This window comes from Canis lupus, chromosome 2, assembly GCF_048164855.1.
Source record: "Canis lupus baileyi chromosome 2, mCanLup2.hap1, whole genome shotgun sequence".
Lineage (NCBI taxonomy): Eukaryota > Metazoa > Chordata > Mammalia > Carnivora > Canidae > Canis > Canis lupus.
Window position 1 is genome coordinate 34,469,317 of NC_132839.1, and position 20,968 is coordinate 34,490,284.

Genomic DNA, 20,968 nt, shown 5'->3' on the forward strand with positions numbered 1-20,968 from the left:
AATAGAATGGCATGAAGGTCAGTGAGACTGGATGACTGTTTAGAAGAGTTTTCTGCAAAGAGCACAAATGGGGCAGTAGCTTGGGGAAGAACAGAAGGAGGACTGGAATAACATTGTATTGGGCACCTTCTGTTGCCCCTCCATACCTACTTTCTACCCTTTTCTACCTACTTTATGCCCAGGAAGCTTCTGCCTGGACCACACCATACAAGTTCCCTGAGCCTCGGCTTCAGGCCCCTGGGGAGACAGAACAGATATTGTGATGTGAAAGAGGTTAAGGCAAATATCCTAAAGCTCCTTTCCTGCCCCTGTGCTGCAGGTTGGCTGGATTCTCTGCTGAAAGTGATTCCAGCTGTCATGCAGCCCTCTCACTGCAACTAATTCTCCAGATTCCAGTAACCACTCTCACTTCTTGCCTCTTTAGCTAAGTGGCAAAAGCCTCCCAATACCACTAGCTTGAGATTACTGCAACATGTCTATATTAGTTTCCTATTGCTGTTTTAACAAAGGATAACACACTTAGTGGCTTGAAACAACAAAAATTTGTTATGTTTAGTTCTTTAGGTTAGAAGTCTGACACATATCTTGCTTGGCTAAAATTAAGATGTCAAGAGGGCCATATTACCTTCTAGAGGTTCTAGAATTCATTTCCTCGCTCTTTCCTGCTTCTGCAACCCCCACTTGCCTTGGCTGGTGGCCCTTTCGTCCATCTTCAATTCCAACAAAGTTGTACCTCTCTGTGAGTTTCTTCCGCAGTCACATTTCTTTCTCTTTTCTTCTGTCTCCCTCTTTCACACTGAACCCACCTAGATAATTCAAGATAACCTCTATATCTGAAAGTCAGCTGACTACCAACCTTAATTCCATCTGCTACCTTAATCGTCCTTTATCATGCAACATGATGTACACACAGATTCTGGGGATTAAAAAAAAATGGAATCTTTGGGAGCCATTATTCTGCCTATCACAATGCCTTATTGCAATATGTCATAAACACTGCCAGAAAGATTGTAAATAGTTTCTTCCCTTCATTAACTTCTAATTAGCCAGTTTGTGTATGTCACTTGCTGCATACTGAAGACCTAACTGAAACAATTTTAAAAAATAGTGAAATAAAAGCCTATTTTTAAGGAGATGGTAGTAATGATCCAGTAGAGCAAAAAAAAAAATGGCATAAGTGTGAGAGAGAGATGTGTTGGAGCAATCTCTTGTGTAGGGGAAGGAACAGGATCTGGTGTACATGGGGGTAAGAATGGGAGCACATCTGCAATACAATGAGGGAGTAATCGCAATCAGTGGGCAAAGATTGGATGCTTTCAGATTTCCTCAAGATTCTAGGAACAGTGAGGAGCAAGATCACTAGTGGAAAGTAAAGGTGTTGCTGTCAGAGATTGGGTCCAAGAACAAAATGGGAACCTTCCACCTAGGAAAGTTAAAGAATAAACAGAGTTTGCATTTTAATGGAAATGATATTTATTCCTATGGGAGTGAAAATTCTTTTTTGGAAGGGAAGTGACAAATCTTTGATATTGCTATGTGTAGCCCTCCAAAAGGCCATAATATATGAAAACATATACAAGCATTTCTAAGGGAGGTGATTAAAAAATACCTAAGACTCCATAGGAGAGATGATAATGAATAAAAGATTGAGAAACACTGGACTAGCACATACTACAGCATGAAAACCTGAAGACTCTCTTGAAATTCATGGCAACAACTTCAAAAGACAGCAGTGATGGAAATAGTGTGCTTTAACTTATTATTATTTTTACCCTGTAATGATGCATGGTTGTGGTGTTGAGTGGGTAGAAACCTGTGTTTCATTATGGTTGGCTGTGTGCAAGGAAAAGGGGAAAGGGAGCAAAAGGGAGGGAGTGTGCAAAAGAGTGATTTTACAAGAAGTTACTGTGGCCGAGTTCAAAAAGGGTGTTGCCTGTGTTCTCCTCTAGGACTTTGATGGAATCTTGTCTCACATTTAGATCTTTTATCCATTTTGACTTTATCTTTGTGTATGGTGCAAGAGAGTGGTCTAGTTTCATTCTTCTGCATGTGGATGTTCACTTTTCCCAGCACCATTTATGGAAGAGACTGTCTTTCTTCCAGTGGATAGTCTTTCCTGCTTTGTTGAATATTAGTTGACCATAAAGTTGAGGGTCCGCTTTTGGATTCTCTATTCTGTTCCATTGATCTATGTGTCTGTTTTTGTGCCAGTACCACACTGTCTTGATGACCACAGCTTTGTATACAACCTGAAATCTGGCATTGTGATGCCCCCAGCTATGGTTTTCTTTTTAAAAATTCTCCTGGCTATTCGGGATCTTTTCTGATTCCACACAAATCTTAAAATAATTTGTTCTAACTCTCTGAAGAGAGTCCATGGTATTTTGATAGGGATTCCATTAAATGTGTCAATTGCCCTGGGTAACATTGACATTTTCACAATATTAATTCTGCCAATCCATGAGCATGGAATATTTTTCCATCTCTTTGTGTCTTCCTCAATTTCTTTCAGAGGTGTTCTATAATTTTTAGGGTATAGATGCTTTACCTCTTTAGTTAGGTTTATTCCTAGGTATCTTATGCTTTTGGGTGCTATTGGGACTTCATCAAGATAAGAAGCTTTTGCACAGCAAAGGATACAGTCAACAAAACTAAAAGACAACCTACAGAATGAGAGAAGATATTTGCAAATGACGTATCAGATAAAGGGCTAGTTTCCAAGATCTATAAAGAACTTATTAAACTCAACACCAAAGAAACAAATAATCCAATCATGAAATGGGCAAAAGACTTGACCAGAAATCTCACAGAGGAAGACATAGACATGGCCACCACACACATGAGAAAATGCTCTGCATCACTTGCCATCAGGGAAATACAAATCAAAACCCCAATGAGATACCACCTCACACCAGTGAGAATGGGGAAAATTAACAAGGCAGGAAACCACAAATGTTGGAGAGGATGTGGAGAGAGGGGAACCCTCCTGCACTGTTGGTGGGAATGTGAACTGGTGCAGCCACTCTGGAAAAATGTGTGGAGGTTCCTCAAAGAGTTAAAAATAGACCTGCCCTACGACCCAGCAATTGCACTGCTGGAGATTTACCCCAAAGATACAGATGCAATGAAACACTGGGACACCTGCACCCCGATGTTTCTAGCAGCAATGTCCACAGTAGCCAAACTGTGGAAGGAGCCTCGGTGTCCATCGAAAGATCAATGGATAAAGAAGATGTGGTCTATGTATACAATGGAATTTTACTCAGGCGTTAGAAATGACAAATACCCACCATTTGCTTCGACGTGGATGGAACTGGAGGGTATTATGCTGAGTGAAACAAGTCAATCAGAGAAGGACAAACATTATATGTTCTCATTCATTTAGGGAATAGAAATAATAGTGAAAGGGAATTGAAGGGAAGGGAGGAGAAATGGGTAGGAAATATCAGAAAGGGAGACAGAACATGAAGACTCCTAACTCTGGGAAACGCACTAGTGGTGGTGGAAGGGGAGGAGGGCAGGGGGTGGGGGTGACTGAGTGATTGGCACTTAGGGGGGCACTTGATGGGATGAGCACTGCGTGTTATTCTGTATGTTGGCAAATTGAACACCAATAAAAAATAAATTTATTATTAAAAAATTTAAAAAAAAGAGTGATTTTAATGATTTCATGATTTTCCACTGGGGAAATGACATAGAATATTCCAGGCTTCTAAAGACAGGCATGGGAGGATGGTGACTACCTTGGGCCCATGAGAAGTTTAGAAACAAAGAGTGAAAAATCCATCATTTACATCTCACTCCCATCTTCAAACAGTATCTATTTATTACAGGTAAGCAAGTTTAGGGTGTTTTTTATACAGATTAATTTCTTTAGCATATATTTTTTCTTAGTTTCTTTTTTAAAAGCTTTTATTTGTTTATTCATGAGACACACACACACAGAGGCAGAGACGTAGAAGCAGGCTCCATGCAGGGAGCCGGATGTGGGACTCGATCCCGGAACTCCAGGATCACACCTTGAGCCAAAGGCAGATCCCTTTTGCTTATTTTCTAAAGGAGAAGGAACGATTTATAAGATCCAATATAATGTGAATTTTCTTATAAAAATGGGAGAAGTTTCGTATAAAAATAGAAGAGGAGCATATGGAGAACATTCATCTATCACTGCCAATATATTCATTGACTTCGTGGAAAAAGAATGACAAAATAAAATCCTGGAAAACAGTCATTTCTTACTCATAAAGGACTGTCCTAAACATTGCTTCCATCTTTCTTATGATTTCGCTTAATATAATGTCTATTTGCTATGCTGGTGTATAAACTCTTAGTTTGTTCATAAGTCTCTCATATCTATCATGTTTTTCTAGACCAAAAGCTCCTTGCTGCCAGTGAATGTTTCCATGTTGTTTTGTAAACCCACAGTAATTTAACAGCACTCCAATCCATCTGAAGGGTTAACTTGCTTCAAGCTTATGTACTCCTTGTTTGTGTTCTTTAAAATGTAGCAGAACGAACTTACTTTCCTTGGAATTTGCAGACCACTGGCTTTGAGGAGTGAAGGACCAAACTTTCCCAGAAGATAAGGCTTGACTACATTTGAAAACAACTGCCACTGATGCCAGCAAATATATTTAGGATCCTGTGCACAGAGAACTAGCCACCAGGCACCTGCTTCTCCTGGATGGAGCTCCCCTCCCTTTTCCTATGTCTTTCCCTTTAAAACCTTCCAGCTTCACCTGGACAGAAAAGATGATCTTTGAGATGTTAGTCCACCATCTTCCTGGCTGCTGGCTTCCTGAATAAAGCAAACTTTCTTCTCCCACCATCACATGTCTCTTGAGTATTGATTTTCCAGCAGCAAGTAGCTGAATCTGAGTTTGGAACCAGTTCTCTGTCTGGTTAAAGTATCACCTAGCACATAATTCCTCATACTATTACCTTGACTCCACAGGCCCCTCTGTTTCCCTGTGCTGGTATTCTTATATTCAATTTCAAAACCCCATGGCAGTTGTGTTTTACTTGCCTTTGCAGTGTCTATCCTTTAACATCAGCTTTCAGAGAATACCAAGAAAGAAAAAATCCAGCATCGACATTTGGCATTTAAATGCTAGAACATTATCCCCTTATTTAGTTAGCCACTTTTGGGCTGCCTTACACCTAAAGGTACTTTTTTCCTTCTCTTCCCCCTGTTCATCAGTTTTGTGTCCTAAATTCTACATATGGGTGAAATAATGTGGTATTTGTTTTTCTCTGACTGTTTTCACTTAGCATAATACACTAGCTCCCACCATATCAGTGCAAATAGTAAGATTTTACTTTTTTGATGGCTGAGTAATATTCTACTGTGTGTGTGTGTGTGTGTACCCACATCTTCTGTATCCATTCGTCTGTCAATGGACATCTGGGCTCTCCCATATTTTGGCTATTGTAGACATTGTTGCTATAAACATTGGAATGCATGTGCCCCTTCAAATTGCTGTGTTTGTATCCTTTGAGTAAATACCTAGTAGAGCAATTGTTGGGTCATATGATAGTATTATGTCTAACTTTTTTAGGAACCTTCGTATCTTTTTTATTATGTAATTAACCCATTTATTATAGGCTAGCCATTTTTCAAATGGTGGAACTTCTACTGGTCTTTCAACTCCTTCAGTCTCCTGATGGCGGACTTCACTGTGATGGCAGAAGTGGTGCCGTTGGTCCAGGCACCACTGGCTATGGTTTTCATGCAGGAGCCACAGTGCCAGATGCCCACAGCTCATCTTTTCATCCTGGTTTTGTCATAGAGGGAGCAAATGCACTTGGTGTGCTGACTTATTTCAATCTTCTTCACCATTTTCCTGAGGGAGGCACCATAACAGGTCTTGTATTTACCCACAATTCTGATTTCTTGGTGCATTTAGCCATGTCCCTGCAAACTAGGTCCGAGCCCAGAGAGGATGACAGTCTGTGCCAGGAATATCCACATCTTTTTTTTTTTTTGTATATGTTTTTATCAGAGTTCGATTTGCCAACATATAGCATAACACCCTGTGCTCATCCCGTCAAGTGCCCCCCTCAGTGCCCATCACCCAGTCACCCCAACCCCCCGCCCACCTCCCTTTCTACTATCCCTTGTTCGTTTCCCAGAATTAGGTGTCTCTCATGTTCTGTCACCCTCTCTGATATTTCCCACTCATTTTCTCTCCTTTCCCCTTTATTCTCTTTCACTATTTTTTTTTTAAATTCCCAGAACAGGTTCTTTATAGATCTTGGATACTAGCCCTTTATCTGATAAGTCATTTGCAAATATCCTCTCCCAGTCTGTAGGTTGTCTTTCAGTTTTGTTGACTGTTTCTTTTGCTGTGCAAAAGCTTCTTATCTTGATGAAGTCCCAATAGTTCATTTTTGCTTTTGTTTCTTTTGCCTTCGTGGATGTATCTTGCAAGAAGTTACTGTGGCTGAGTTCAAAAAGGGTGTTGCCTGTTTTCTCCTCTAGGATTTTGATGGAGTCTTGTCTCACATTTAGATCTTTCATCCATTTTGAGTTTATCTTTGTGTATGGTGCAAGAGAGTGGTCTAGTTTCATTCTTCTGCATGTGGATGTCCAATTTTCCCAGCACCATTTATTGAAGAGACTGTCTTTTTTCCAATGGATAGTCTTTCCTCCTTTGTCGAATATTAGTTGGCCATAAAGTTGAGGGTCCACTTCTGGGTTCTCTATTCTGTTCCATTGATCTATGTGTCTGTTTTTGTGCCAGTACCACACTGTCTTGATGACCACAGCTTTGTAGTACACCCTGAAATCTGGCATTGTGATGCCCCCAGCTATGGTTTTCTTTTTTAAAATTCCCCTGGCTATTTGGGGTCTTTTCTGATTCCACACAAATCTTAAGATGATTTGTTCCAACTGTCTGAAGAAAGTCCATGGTATTTTGATAAGGGTTGCATTAAATGTGTCAATTGCCCTGGGTAACATTGACGTTTTCACATTATTAATTCTTCCAATCCATGAGCATGGAATATTTTTCTATCTCTTTGTGTCTTCCTCAATTTCTTTCAGAAGTGTTCTGTAGTTTTTAGGGGATAGATACTTTACCTCTTTGGTTAGGTTGAATGAATCATATAATGTTTGTCCTTCTCTGACTGACTTACTTTGCTCAGCATAATACCCTCCAGATGTATCCACATTGAAGCAAATTATGGGTATTCATTGTTTCTAATGGCTGTGGAAGGAGCCTCAGTGTCCATCGAAAGATGAATGGATAAAGATGTGGCATATGTATACAATGCCTTATACCTAAAGGTCTGCTAGTGCATTTTAACCTTTCAGGGAGCAAAACCACATTCTTAATGTAGGTGACTCATAATTGGGAAAAATTTTCTCCAAAACACTTCCCTTCTTACTGCCTCCACATATTATTTAAATAAATTATGATCTTCTATTCTTTTAACCTTATCATTGCTTAATATTTAAATATGGATGGCATTTCTCACCTTTACCGCCATGACGTCTATAGGGAAGTTTTCCTTTTCTCTGCGAATCAGATAGCTTTTCAGACTTTTCTTAACATGTAAATGTTCTATATTTTACAACTCTATAAAGAATTCAAACTATCTTTTAAAGATATTTACCACTGATTATCAAAGTTTACATCTTAGTCGTCAGTGAAACAAATTGTTATGGAGTGTTAAGAGCCAGTAAACTCTTCATATTAACAATCTGATCAGTAGGAAAGCTAGCTCTAAATCCATCTGTACCCCCACACTCTGGCAAAAGAAAATTAGTTGCAAAATAGTGGATCATAGGAATAACTAAACACTCAAAAACAAAGAAAAAAACCCTATGAAACAGAACAAAATCCCCAAAGCATTCAAATACACTAATAGATGAAACATCTCTTTTCATCTAATCATATACTTCATACTATGTATATAATGACCACTTAGTAAAATCAAATTGGTGGATAATTATTATGTTCAATAAATTGGAGAAGAAATACAAAGCTCAAAATAAAGTTTAGAGCAAAGAAAGAAGCTGGAAATTAAAACTCAAAGGACATTTCACACCAGCTTCTTTTATGCACAGAGTCTTAACAATATTTTATTCTTATTATGTATGTGAAAAGTTGTAGAACTCTCATCATTAGCCATTAGTAAAAAGCAGTTTATAGAAATATGGTCACTTGTGGGAATTCTAGTTAAGTTTATTGACATGATGCACAGTCCTTATTTAAAAATATAAGACATTTCTCATGATCCTTTTTTCATCCCAATTAAAAAATTTTAAAAACTTCAGTATTGAATCCATTGCTTTGCCTCAAACATCACTGATGTATATGCTTGCCCTAATATCATTAGTTAAAACACACACATAATGGAATTCTACATTAAAGGCATGATTGTGCCTCAGGCATCAGAGGAAAAAAGTCAGATTTTTTTGCAAGTCATGCTTCCTTAAATTAAATCCTACCTGCAGATGTTGTTACGATTTCTGTTGTGTTTCTGAGGCCCATAAAGTCAAACTGATAAAGCCGCCATGATTTCTGATCAGCTGCCTCAACTGAATTTTTTCTCCATCTATAAATCATTTCTTCTTTAGGATAGCCATCTGAAAATACAGAACAAATAACAAACACTTGAAAATATAGGTTTATAAAACAGAAAAATTATAAAATAAAATAGGTTAATAAAATAAAAAATTATAAAAGTCAAAATTATAATTCTGATCATGAACAGAGGTTAAAATTTTAGGCTGTATTTATTCTCAAAAATTTCCTCAAAAACACTAAAACTCAAAGGTTAATTAGTAAAGGCCTCTCAACCCAAAGAGTTCCTGCTGTAAATCTGCATCAGCAAAATGTTCACAGTCATAAGCCTGGTCATTATTTGTGTGGGCACAGCATATAAGGGTGATACTGTCTTTATTTCTTTAGCCTTGGAGAGCCACTTTCAGTCACCATAGGCTGTGGTCAACTTTCAAAGAGTAGAAATGCTGGTCAGAGTGTCACTAGTTCCCAGACTCTGAAATCTAACCACCCAGCCTACATCTATCACACATTCACCCTTCCCCATAATTTAGTCCATTCAGATCTTAGGAAAGACAAATTTAATAAGGCAATCACTCCAGGATTCCAGAAGTCCACTGACTTTCAGTCCTGTTCTGATATCAGTCTCTAGTTCAGATCCGTGAGCTTTGACCATTATTAGAGACCAGTGCTTATTCTCATTCATTACTCTAGGAAGCAAGATGCTGGTGTGTTTCTGCTGCCATAAGCCTAGTGTGGCAACCTACCCAGAGACAGGTGTCATGGACAGGTGCTGTTACTAGGACCCCAATCTCTCCCCAATTGTCCTAATGACTGCTTCTCAACTCCTGGATCCCCACTTCTGGGACAACAACTTCCTTTCTGGAGTACTGTACTGTCTCCAAGCTCTATGGTCAGGTCTGCTCCCTGGGGCATGCCTGGATCCCATGTTGTCACCCAATACATGACAGCATTGGTATTATTAGACCTTCATGATTCATATAGACACTGATTGCATAACTGGTAGGAGGAAATGTATTCACTAACCTCCTGAATATTAAAAGTGCATACTTCTACAAACATGTTAATAAAGTGGTTGGAAATTTCTAATTAGACATTGCAGAGATCAGTTTGCAAAACTCTTAAAGACAATATGTCTTCTTGGTATTTTCCCTTTCTTCCCATCAGTGCTAAATTGGCTCCCTCATTCAAAGGCTAAAATAGAACACAGATATGTCCCATGTTTTCTGATTGTGTATTGTTCTGTGAAATTATTGTCACCATTACTGAGATATTAATATTGATATCAAGGCACTAAGACTCAGGCCCAGACATTTTTATGAAGTAACCAAACATTTTACTTGGTCATAAGCCACTATCCTGTTTTATTTTCCTATTAGACTATCATAATCAGAAAAAGTACTTTACACCATAATTCTTTATTTTTAACTTGTTTTATTAAATAGCTTTGTTGAGGTGCAATTTGCATACATAAAACATATGCAGTTCAGTAGTTTTCAGTATATTTTTAGAGTGGTACCACTATTATCCCAATTTTAGAATATTTTCATCATTCCAAAATGAAACCCCAGACCCACTAGCTGTCACTCTCCATTCCCCTTCCTTAGACACATTGCAACACATCACCTATCTCATCCAGTTCTTGGCATCCATTAATATGTCAAGACAGAATTTTCTGTCTATAGATTTGCCTGTTCTGGACATTTCATATAAGTGGAATCAGACATGTTATCTTTTGAACTGATGTCCTTCACTTAGTATATTGTATTCAAGATTCGCTTATATGTAGTCCCTGTTGGTATTTTGTTCTTATTCATTACCCAGTAACATCCCACTACATGAATATACCATATTTTACTTATCCATTTGTCAGTTGATAGGTAGTTTGTTTGAGTCACTTCTATGTTCTTACGAATAATGCTGTTATGGAACATTAGTGTTTTCTTTTTAAATAAGCAAAGACTTCACATATTTTTATGACAAGTAGTTTTGCAACTTGGAGCAAGGCCCCCATTGAATTAGGGTATTATCTTCCTACAGAAAGTAGGAGATTGGGATATTATCTTTCTTGATTACATTTGAAAGATATGACTCCCAGATCCTTAAGAAAGCTTTTAAAAAGATTCACATCTTGTTGCAAAGCAGATTTCACTTCCCTTAACCCAAACTTGTTTCTCCTCCTTTTTTCTACCTAAGCAAATAATGGTATTACCCACTCACTTGCTCAACATTTATGAACACTTGTGTATGAGATTTTGTGCTGACTTAAGTTTTCAGTTTGCTTGGGTGCATAAATAGGAGTGACATTGTTAAGGCATGAGTTTACTCTCTATTTAAAATTTTTGAGGAACTGTTAGACTGTTTTTCAAGGCTATACTTTAAAACACTACCAGTAATGTATGAGGTTTCCAATTTCTCCATATCATCTCCAGCATTTGCTAATATCTGTCTTTATAATAATCATATAAGGGTTGTGAAGTAGTACATTGCTATTTAATTTGCATTTCCTTAATTACTGAAGATATTGAACATCTTTGCTGGGTTTATTGGCCATATATGTCTTTCTTGGTGAGGTATCCAGATTTTTTTTCTTATTTATTTACTGGGTTATATGTTTTCATATTGTTGAGTCTTAAGAATCATCTGTATATTTTGGGTCAAGTCTTTTATCAGGCATATGTTTTACAGATATTTTCTGCCATTCTATGGCTTATCTTCTGATTCTCCTGCATTTTTGAAGAAGAATTTTGCAAGTTATAGAATTACTGCTTGACAGTCTTTTTTCCTTTTTTCCTTTTTTTCCAACATTTTGAAACTGTTACCTGTCTTCTGATGAGAAATTGTCAAGTTGACTCTCCTGTGGATAGGTATGGATTTCTTGGAGTTCATTGGAGTTTGCTGAGCTTCTTTTGGTTGTTACTTTTTCAAATAATTTTGGCCTTATTTCTCTGCTTTTATCCTCGGAGACTTTCATTAAATGTATATTGGTAATTTTCATGATGTGTCACTGGTGTATGGGTTTCTACACATCTTTATCCATTCAGTCTTCATTTTGTTCCTCTTACTAAATAATCTTTACTGGCCTACCTTCAAGTCTGCTGATATTTTCTTCTGACTCCTCAAATCTGTTGTTTGTAGCTGGCTAGCGAATCTTTTATTTCAGTCATTGTACTTCTCAACTCCAGAATTGGAATCGATTTCTTTTTAATAATTTATTTTTACAGATATTCTCTATTCAAGGACACCTAGTTGTCAGACTTTCCTTGCCTCGAATTCCTTGGACATGATTTATTTTAGTTCTTTGAATGCATGTAGAATACCTGACTTAAAGTCTGCTTAGTATATCTGACATCTGGGATTCTTCAAGGATTATTCTATTTACAGTTTTTATTCCTGTGTATGTGATGTGATTTCCTGTTTCTTTTTTTAAAGATTTTATTTTATTTATTCATGAGAGGCACAGTGATTTCCTGTTTATTTGGAGGTTTTGTAATTTTTCATTGGAGCCAAACATTTTAGATAATTTATTGTAAAAACTCTAATATCACAACCCTCTCTCCACTCCAGGGGTTATGGTTGTTCCTGGGTTTTGGGTTTTGTTCTTATTTTTCTTCTTATTGTTTATTTCCTTAGTGACTCTTCCAGATTAGTTAGTAAATCTGTATTCCCCACAGTATGTAGTCCCTGAGTTCTCTGCTAGCTTTATGTTGTTGTTGATTTTATGTTCTTATTTTTGTTCTCAAGCATGGTCTCCTAGAGTTCACCTTTGGTTTGTTATAATTTCGTGGCCAGCCAATAATCAGCCAGAATGTTTCCTTAAATGCCTTGCCTGTTTTTCTTTCTACCTTTGCCAAGGAAATCTGTGTGTGAAGGCATGACTTCAAACTTTCGACAGCTTTAGCTTTAATTTTCTGCTTTCACAATTTATCAAAGCTGGAGGTGAGTGACTGAGATATTTTTTCCTAGGTCTTTTCTTGGCATGCACACAACCCTGCACATAGATCCTTAGGAATTTGCTGGAGGTTTTCAAAGTTCCCTGTATCTAGGTCTTGCTTTAATTATTTTTTTTCTTTTTTGGCTTGGTCTTTTGTTTGTACTAACTGATATTACACTTAGGCAGATATAACATTGTCAGAATATTTCCATTTTTTTCTATAATGCCCTGGTGATACTACTTCTTAAATTTATTTTTTTAGATGAGCAGAGCTCTGAGTCAAATCAAGTGGCCACAGCACTTAGGGAATGAAAATTTTCAAGTACTGTTCGTTTTGACAAAATATTGACAGTACTCTTGGGATAAAGTTCTCAACAGAGTATCCAAAGAGGTCTATGCTCTCCATTCATTGTGAGTCTGCACATCTTTTACAACTACCATGCCAATGAGCTGGCAGAGAGGCAGAGAGGCAGAGAGAAAGGGAATAGTGATATGTACAGACTCTGTTGTCTTTCTGAAATTCAGAAGTTTCTCTTTAATAGACAATTTTCCTTTTTTTCCTGTGGTTTTGATTAATTTATGGTGCTCTAAAATGGCTGGTTTTGGTTGCTGTGCCAGTATTTTCACTGCTTTTGTGGGAAAGTGGTCACTGAGATTCATATTCCACCACTTGATCTCCCTATGCCATAATTCTAAAAACAATAATAACAGTAACAAATTATGGCTTCTATTTATTGCACACCAATAGGCTCAATAGGACTTCTACTTTTATTTTCCATTTAATGTTAATCCTGTTCTGGACTGATTTGAGCATTGTAATGTTAAATAACTTCCCCAGTGCTACACTGCTCACCTTTGAAGAAGCTGCAGAATAAATCAGGAGCATTCTCTCAACTCCCTTCTACCTGACTTCTCCTTTTACAAAATTCCATTCTTATTTCTAATGTAGAAGGCCTCCCATTGTATCCTCCCTTCCACAAATAAATCAACACGAATGTGTTGATAATTTTATATGTAACATTTTCAGTAAAACACATTTACATTTAAATTAACCTTAGTCTTCTGAAGATGCATGCAATAACTTGAAATAATGGTAGTTGGGATTTCAGAGAAAAGTTTAAGTGGGAGGAAAATTTAGTTATCTTACTTAGCTGCTGAATTCTCTTCTATGCCTCCTCTTTGCATACATCATCATCATCAATATCATCACAACCATAGTCATGATTATCATCATCATCACAGTGATCATCAACTTCCCCAATACTGCCACCACCACCACCACCATCACCATCATCACCACCATCGTTATCATATTGCTGTTATATATAACTGTAATTATGTGTTAAGCAATGTTCTAAGGGTTATGGGGCCCTTACTTGCAGAAGCCCTTCCAAAGTCCTGGGCAAGGCATAGAAACTCTTGTTTGGGGGTAATTTTGAAACATTTAGGGAAGGCCTCCCATTGTTTCCTCTCTCTTAGTATTTTTGTTGTATGTCTGATATACTGAACATCACCAATTTTGTATTAATAAATTCACCAATCATTTCTGTATTTATCTTTGTATTGATGTTTAAGTAAACTTTCCTTAAAATATGTTCAGATAAATATTTCAAAAATTTAATTATAATAACTTTATAGTTTTGTTCTTAATTTTATTTATTAGTTATTCTAATATTATTTTGACCAGGTTCCTTCTACTTGAATGTCAGTTCTGCATATGTGTACATGTGTGTATATGTGTGTGATTTGTGTGTATATATGATATTAACTAATATTACTTGGTGGCAATTTTTTTTAAGATTTTATTTATTTATTCATGAGAGACACACACACACACACACAGAGGCAGAGACACAGGCAGAGGGAGAAGCAGGCTCCATGCAGGGAGCCCGACGTGGGACTCGATCCCGGGTCTCCAGGATCAGGCCCTGGGCTGAAGGTGGCGCTAAACCGCTGAGCTTGGTGGGAATTTTTTAAAGATAAATGTGTCCTGTGGTTATGAAAATAAAGTTTTCATATCAACAAAGTTAATTCCTAATCTTTTCCATCAAACTGTCCAGCTGGCCTCATGTTGTAGTGATTTTACTGAAGTGATTTTACTTGCATTAGGAGTCATGACCATAAAGGATATGCCCGCTCTCCAGGCTCAGTTCTGGCTTCCGTGATGGAAAAGACTCTCTTCAGGCCCTCTATGTGTATCCTGTTAAAATTGTTTCTTTTTTTTTTTTTAAAGATTTATTTGTTTATTTTAGAAAGAGATCGAGTGTGCAGAATGAAGGGAGAGAGAGAATCTCAAGCAGACTCTGTGCTGAGCATGGAGCCCAATACCGAGCTCCATCCCACTATACTGAGATCATGACCTGAGCCAAAGTCAAGAATCAGATGCTTAACTGACTGGACCAAACAGGGCCCCAAACAAGGTATTTTCTAATTTTTGAAGCTAGAAAACAATGTTAAGAAAAAGCTAAGTAAGACAAAAAAGACAAAGATTTTAATCTTTACAGGGTATTTCTGTTAACTTTTGGCTTTGTTGTTTCATTAACAAGAAGCCAATAACCTAAAAGGAAAGTACTAGAAACTTTCTTTTTTTCTTTTCTTTTTTTTTAAGATTTTATTTATTTATTCATGAAAGACACAGAGAGAAAGAGAGAGGCAGAGACGTAAGCAGAGGGCGAAGCAGGCTCCATGCAGGGAGTCCTATGCGGGACTCGATCCCGGGACTCCAGGATCATGCTCTGGGCTGAAGGCAAATGTTCAACTGCTGAGCCACCCAGGTGTCCCTCTTTTTTCTTTTAAAACAAGTAAATATGCTTTATCTTCCCTATTATTTGTCATTACATTGGATACATTAGCCAAAATATTTCTAGAAAAATAAATAAAATAATAAGAGGCACACAAATTAGAAAGAAAAATGTGATTTTGCACCCAGAGGACACAGAAGAATCAATGGATAAACCAACACAAATGATTTTTTTTAAACTCTCATAAAATAACCAGTTACCACAAAAATGTGCAAATTGTATAGGAAGCAGCCAATAAGTTATTACTGAGCCAAAAGTAAACCAAATAAATGAGAGACATGTCATATTCTTGCATAAGGAGATTCAACAACATAAAAGTGTTGATTTTACCCAAGTTAAATATGTACATTTGAAATGATCTCAATTAAAATCATTAGCTTCTTTTTTTTCCCGTTTCCAGACAAGTTGATTATTTACCAGTTTTATTTGAAAGAATAACTAAATGAGAATCACCAGGAGAAATGCAATGAGTCTATATTATAAAGACTACACTAGACACAATTTTGCATTGGTACATAGCAGACCAAGGGAACAAGATAAGTGAGATTCTCTCAGAATTAGTATATGATGAAGGCAGCACCTTATATTAATAGTAGGAAGTAGGAGTTTATGATCTGTGGAAGCCATATGAGAAAAACATAAGTTGGATACACTCTGTGTATAAATTTGAATTGTATATTCACCAGGATAAATTCCAAAAGGTTCATAGATCTAACTATGGAAAAAAAACCATGCATGTACTAGAATAGAAATTAGAATGAATTCCTTTATGACTTTAGATTTTAAGAAACTTTTCTACCAATGACTCAAAATCTAAAAGCATTAATAAAACATATTTATAAAATTGTAAATATGTAAAAAAAATGATATAACAATCAGTGTAGTGAAAAGTACCCTTAAAGGAAAGAAAAAAACAACAAATGACAAATTGAGAAAAATATGGTTAATATATCAGAATAAAAGGACTGATTATACTAATAAATATTACATATAAAAATGAGAAAAAAATGAGGCCAAAAATCCAATAGTAAAATCTATGAATAAATAGTCGACAATAAAAATGGACCATAAACAATGATGAAGAGATTCTTCTCTAAAGCAGGGGTCAAGAACCTTTTTCTGTCAAGGGCTAGACAATAAATATCAGTTTTGAAGAACATAGGGTTTTGTCACAAGTACTCAGTTTGTAACTGTAGCACAAAAGCAGCCATAAATGACTGGCAAATCAATCAGTAAGGCTATGGCCTAATAGGATTGTTTGCCAAATGTGCAGAAAGCTATATTAGGTCTACCAGCCATAGTTAATCCACCTCTGTTCTGGAATAAAAACGTTTAAAATGAAAAAGAAAACAAAAAGGACCATAAGTTGATAAAGACACCAGACCTCACTCCAAATAAGAGAAAGGACAAGAAGGTGCTGGGAGCCAACAAATTATACTGAAAATTGATAAATAAAGGGCAATATGCATTTTTCCTAGGTGACCTTCTAAGGACTGATTTTGAGCTATAAATGCTGATTAGGGAAAGTTCTTTTTTTACAGCTAACAAATGCAAGAAAAAATGGTGTAATTGTAATGATAAGAAAAACCACAACTAACAAATGCAAGAAAAAAAATGGTGTAATTAAAATATACCCCTCTGTAGCTTCTGATGGATCTGAGAGTCTGTCTTAATACCACTAAAGAAGGACAAGCAGACATTATGTCCCTTCTGCCATGATGTAACCAAAATTATACAGGATTCCTGTCAAGAGAATTGAATCTAAAGCTCACTAAGTCTCTACAGCTAACTACCAGTTTTCAAAAAAATGTGTGGAATACATGACATCATGAAAATACAATCAGCCAAATCTAGGATGACAAACAAGATAGATAAGATGCCCTAGTTTCTGTCCAAATAAATAGAGGGAGTTTTGTATTGATTAATGAGACTTGAGGGAAATATCAGCCTAATGTCATGTGTAGGCCTTGACTGATACTGAGTTGAAATGACTGTAAAAAAAATAATCTGGAGAAATTGGCCATGGATTGAGTGTTCTATGATATTGAGGAATCACTATTACCTTTGAGTGATAATGACACTGGATTAACATTTAGGGGCACCTAAGTATTCTTTAAAAAATATGAGTATTCTTTAACAAAAATGTTGATGTTGGGTAACTAGTACATGGGGTTTTATTGCACTCTTTTCCTTAAAGAAATAGAAAGAAAGAAGAAAGAAAGAAAGAAAGAAGAAGAAAGAAAGAAAGAAAGAAAGAAAGAAGAAAAAGAAAGAAAGAAAGAAAGAAAGAAAGAAGAAAAAGAAAGAAGAAAGAAAGAAAGAAAGAAAGAAAGAAAGAAAGAAAGAAAGAAAGAAGAAAGAAAGAAAAAGAAGAAGGAAAGAAGGAAAAAAAGAAAGAGCGAGCAAACAAGACTGGGAAAATGTTCACACATTTTGCAAACCAAAGCCTATATTGAGACAATAAAATAGACATTGGAAGCCAAAAAGATTTATCAAAATTAAAATATATGAGTATGTAAAAACGAGTACCAGCAACCCTACAGCCTGGATTCAGACTTTGCCATGTGGATGCTCTAAGACTACGCATCCAATTAAGTGAGCTACTTCCCAGGTCTTAGGCTCCTAATTTGTGAAATATAAAGAAAGTAGATGGGAATCCTAGCCCCTAATAGTGTAGTGGCACTGAGGACTGCACATTATTACTTTTATGGAGTGTAAATTTGTGTCCCTTCCATCCCACCAAATTTATATGTTGAAGCTCTAACTTCCAATGTGTTGGGATCTGGAGGTGGAACCTTGGGAAACTCATGAAGTTAGAGATCTTGTGATGGGATTAGTGTTCTTATAAGAAGAGACACAAGAACGATGATTTTTCCTTTTGCCACATAAAAACACAGCAGGGAAATCTGTAGACCAGGAAGAGGGCGTTCAGTAGACACTGAATTAGTCAACACTTTGTTCTTGGACTTCCAGCCTCCAGTGAGAAATACATGTTTGTTGTTTAAGCTGCCCATTTTACAGAATTTTATAATAGCAGACCAAACTGACTAAAAGATTATATAAAGTGCTTAGCAGTGTTTCAAGCCATGGTAATTACTGAATTAATGTCAATTGTAGTTCTTACTGTGGTGCCAAATATAAAATAAAATTACATCCCTCACTCAAAATGCTGCATTGAAAAGTTCTTTGCTCTTTAGGTTGGGCTGTCCAGTAGGCTTTCCACTATGGATTCCCAGTCCTAGGTGGCTAAAGAAGGGAGGGTGAGGGAGGCTCAGTAAGTAGTAGCTATGCCTGCTGTCAACATGTTTAATTTTGGAGGATCCTCTCCTATATGGCCTTCTGGTTCCCTCTTCTTGTGTTTTCCATCTTAGGATATACTGGGTCAAGAGGCAATAGCCTTAGAGAAAAATAACACTCTAGACAGCCTTTTGTCTAAAGAAAAGTGGTATTTGTTTTGAATGATGAGAGTTAAGTGGTAGCTTCCTTATCTGTTGCATTTGACCTATTTTGAGAAATGTTTAGAGGCAAAAGAGGACATCATTGATTTAAAAGATGCAATAAGAAGCTGTTTTTAAATTTATTTTTGTTTCTATGCAAGAATAAATATATTCTACTTTGGTAACTGTGATCAATTTATGGTTTATGGTTGTTAATGTAGCCAAGTATAATAATAATTTTCCTGATGTTAGGAAAAATGTTATTTTCTCAATGCAATATCGCAAAAATGCTACAAAGATTGGGGGCAGCTTCAGTCATCAATGACAAATTTATTACTATCAGGGTAGGAGGGCAAGGAAGGATGTTAATAGACATTGTAAGGGCTGTATTGGATAGTTTTGGAACTGCTGGGTGGTGTAGGGGCTGCTGAATGTTGTATGGTCTACTGGGTACTGTAGGGACTATTGGATATTATAAAGTCTCCTGGATATTGTAGGATTTACTAGGTATGTAGAGTCTACTGGGTATTGTAGGGTCTACTCTCAGGTCACAAAATTTTTTGTCCACTGCTTAAAAATCATGTCAGATTCTTCCTTAAAATTCTTCATTCAGAGATTTTTCAACTGAAAGTAGTCCAACATTCAGTGGGTATTTATGATTAAATAAGGGCCCTTGAATTGAAGCTTGTAGGTTATTGATTGGTCTAAACACATTGTTTACCTGGTTTCTAGATAGTAGACAAGTCAATCTCCTGAGGCTTTATCTCTTTAAATAGGATGGGGTGGTCTAGGATAGTGTTTTTGAAACCCTGGATTTTTGAAATTAATTTATTGGATCCTATCCAAGTTTTTAAATGAAATATAGTGGAATAGAAAAGAACATATCAGAGGGCATAATACATTGTCCTCAGAAATATTATTTTGTGTTATTTTTAGTATGTACATATATGCATATATGTCCTGATTCTGGAATGGAAATTATATTTTACAGGAGGGTTAGTTTGAAAAGTTGGAAAGCTCCATCTAGAGGTGAATTTGCTCCTTCAGGAGCAGGGAAGATAAATGGGGTGAACTGGGATGAGGGGGTTGGGGTGATAGAGACCTGCAGTACACACCCCTATCCAGAGAAGTGCCCACTTGCTGTATCTGCCTAGAGTCAAGAAATATTTTGGTCTTTCAAAAAAAACAGAAGTATATAATTTTGTATAAAACCTCCTGGTTTCTAAATGTTGACAACTGGGATGCCTGGGTGGCTCAACAGTTGAGCACCTGCCTTCTGCACAGGGCATGATCCCAGGATCCGGGATTGAGTACCATGACAGGCTCCCTGCATGGAGCCTGCTTCTCCCTCTGCCTGTGTCTCTGCCTCTCTCTCTCTCTCTCTCTCTCTCTCTCTCTCTGTGTGTGTGTGTCTCATGAATAAATAATCTTTTAAAAAAATAAATGTTGACAACTTACTGTTTTTTGTTTGTTTGTTTTGCTTTGTTATTGTTTTTGTTTTTTAAACAAATGAAATTTGTCCATGGGATGGATGTTTGCACTTCAGGGAACCAGTTGGTAAAAGATAAAGATTTTCAAATTGTGTTTCCATTGGGAGACAGCAGTTAGACTGTGGGAAGTTAATAGACTCTTGGGCTTATGTTTATTTTTTGTATTACTTTTAAGGATTTGATAGCTTTATTTAAAAAAATTTCAAAATATTTTATTTATTCATGAGAGATACACAGAGAGAGAGGCAGAGACACAGGCAGAGGGAGAAGCAAGCTCCATGCAGGGAGCCAGATGCAGAATTCGATCTCAGGACTCCGTGATCATGCCCTGAGCCAAAGACTGACGCTCAACCACAGAGCCACCCAGGTGTCCCAAGTTTCATAGCTTTAAAAAAGATGAATACACCAGATTAGATTTAATTATACCTTATTTTCCTTTGTAATTCTCAGAAAAGTGTCATCAATCCTTAATCTCACAAAATGGAAGAAAAATGGGCCCAGTTGAGGTGTGCAGGGCCTAGTGTGGCCATGAGATTGGCAATTCACCCACCAAGTGAATGGGATCACATCTTCTGATCATCCTTGTCTTAGTGCAGCCTGTCAGGCATCCATGTGCTCTGTGTTTGGGGGTGTGTGTTTATGTGGCTTCCAAAGTCTTCCAGGGTTTCACTCACTCACTACTTGCAAAAATGCAGCTACTCACAAAGAGTTACCCATTCATATATTTGAAATTATTAGCCTTGTTGTACAATTTTAATATCCTATAAGATTTTTA

The 20,968-nt window shown here is 36.8% G+C and overlaps 1 protein-coding gene and 1 pseudogene across 4 annotated transcripts in view; both read right to left on the bottom strand.

The window, feature by feature from the left end:
* The window catches only part of GABRG3 (gamma-aminobutyric acid type A receptor subunit gamma3), a 694,245-nt gene that overhangs the window by 80,773 nt on the left and 592,504 nt on the right, over positions 1–20,968 (bottom strand). For all 4 annotated transcript variants that reach the window (XM_072795383.1, XM_072795397.1, XM_072795390.1 and 1 more), the window contains one exon: positions 8,456–8,593. In XM_072795383.1, the coding sequence (XP_072651484.1) occupies positions 8,456–8,593 (138 nt within the window). The remainder of the gene's footprint in view (positions 1–8,455; positions 8,594–20,968) is intronic.
* Positions 5,633–5,902, bottom strand: LOC140610817 (large ribosomal subunit protein eL43-like; annotated as a pseudogene).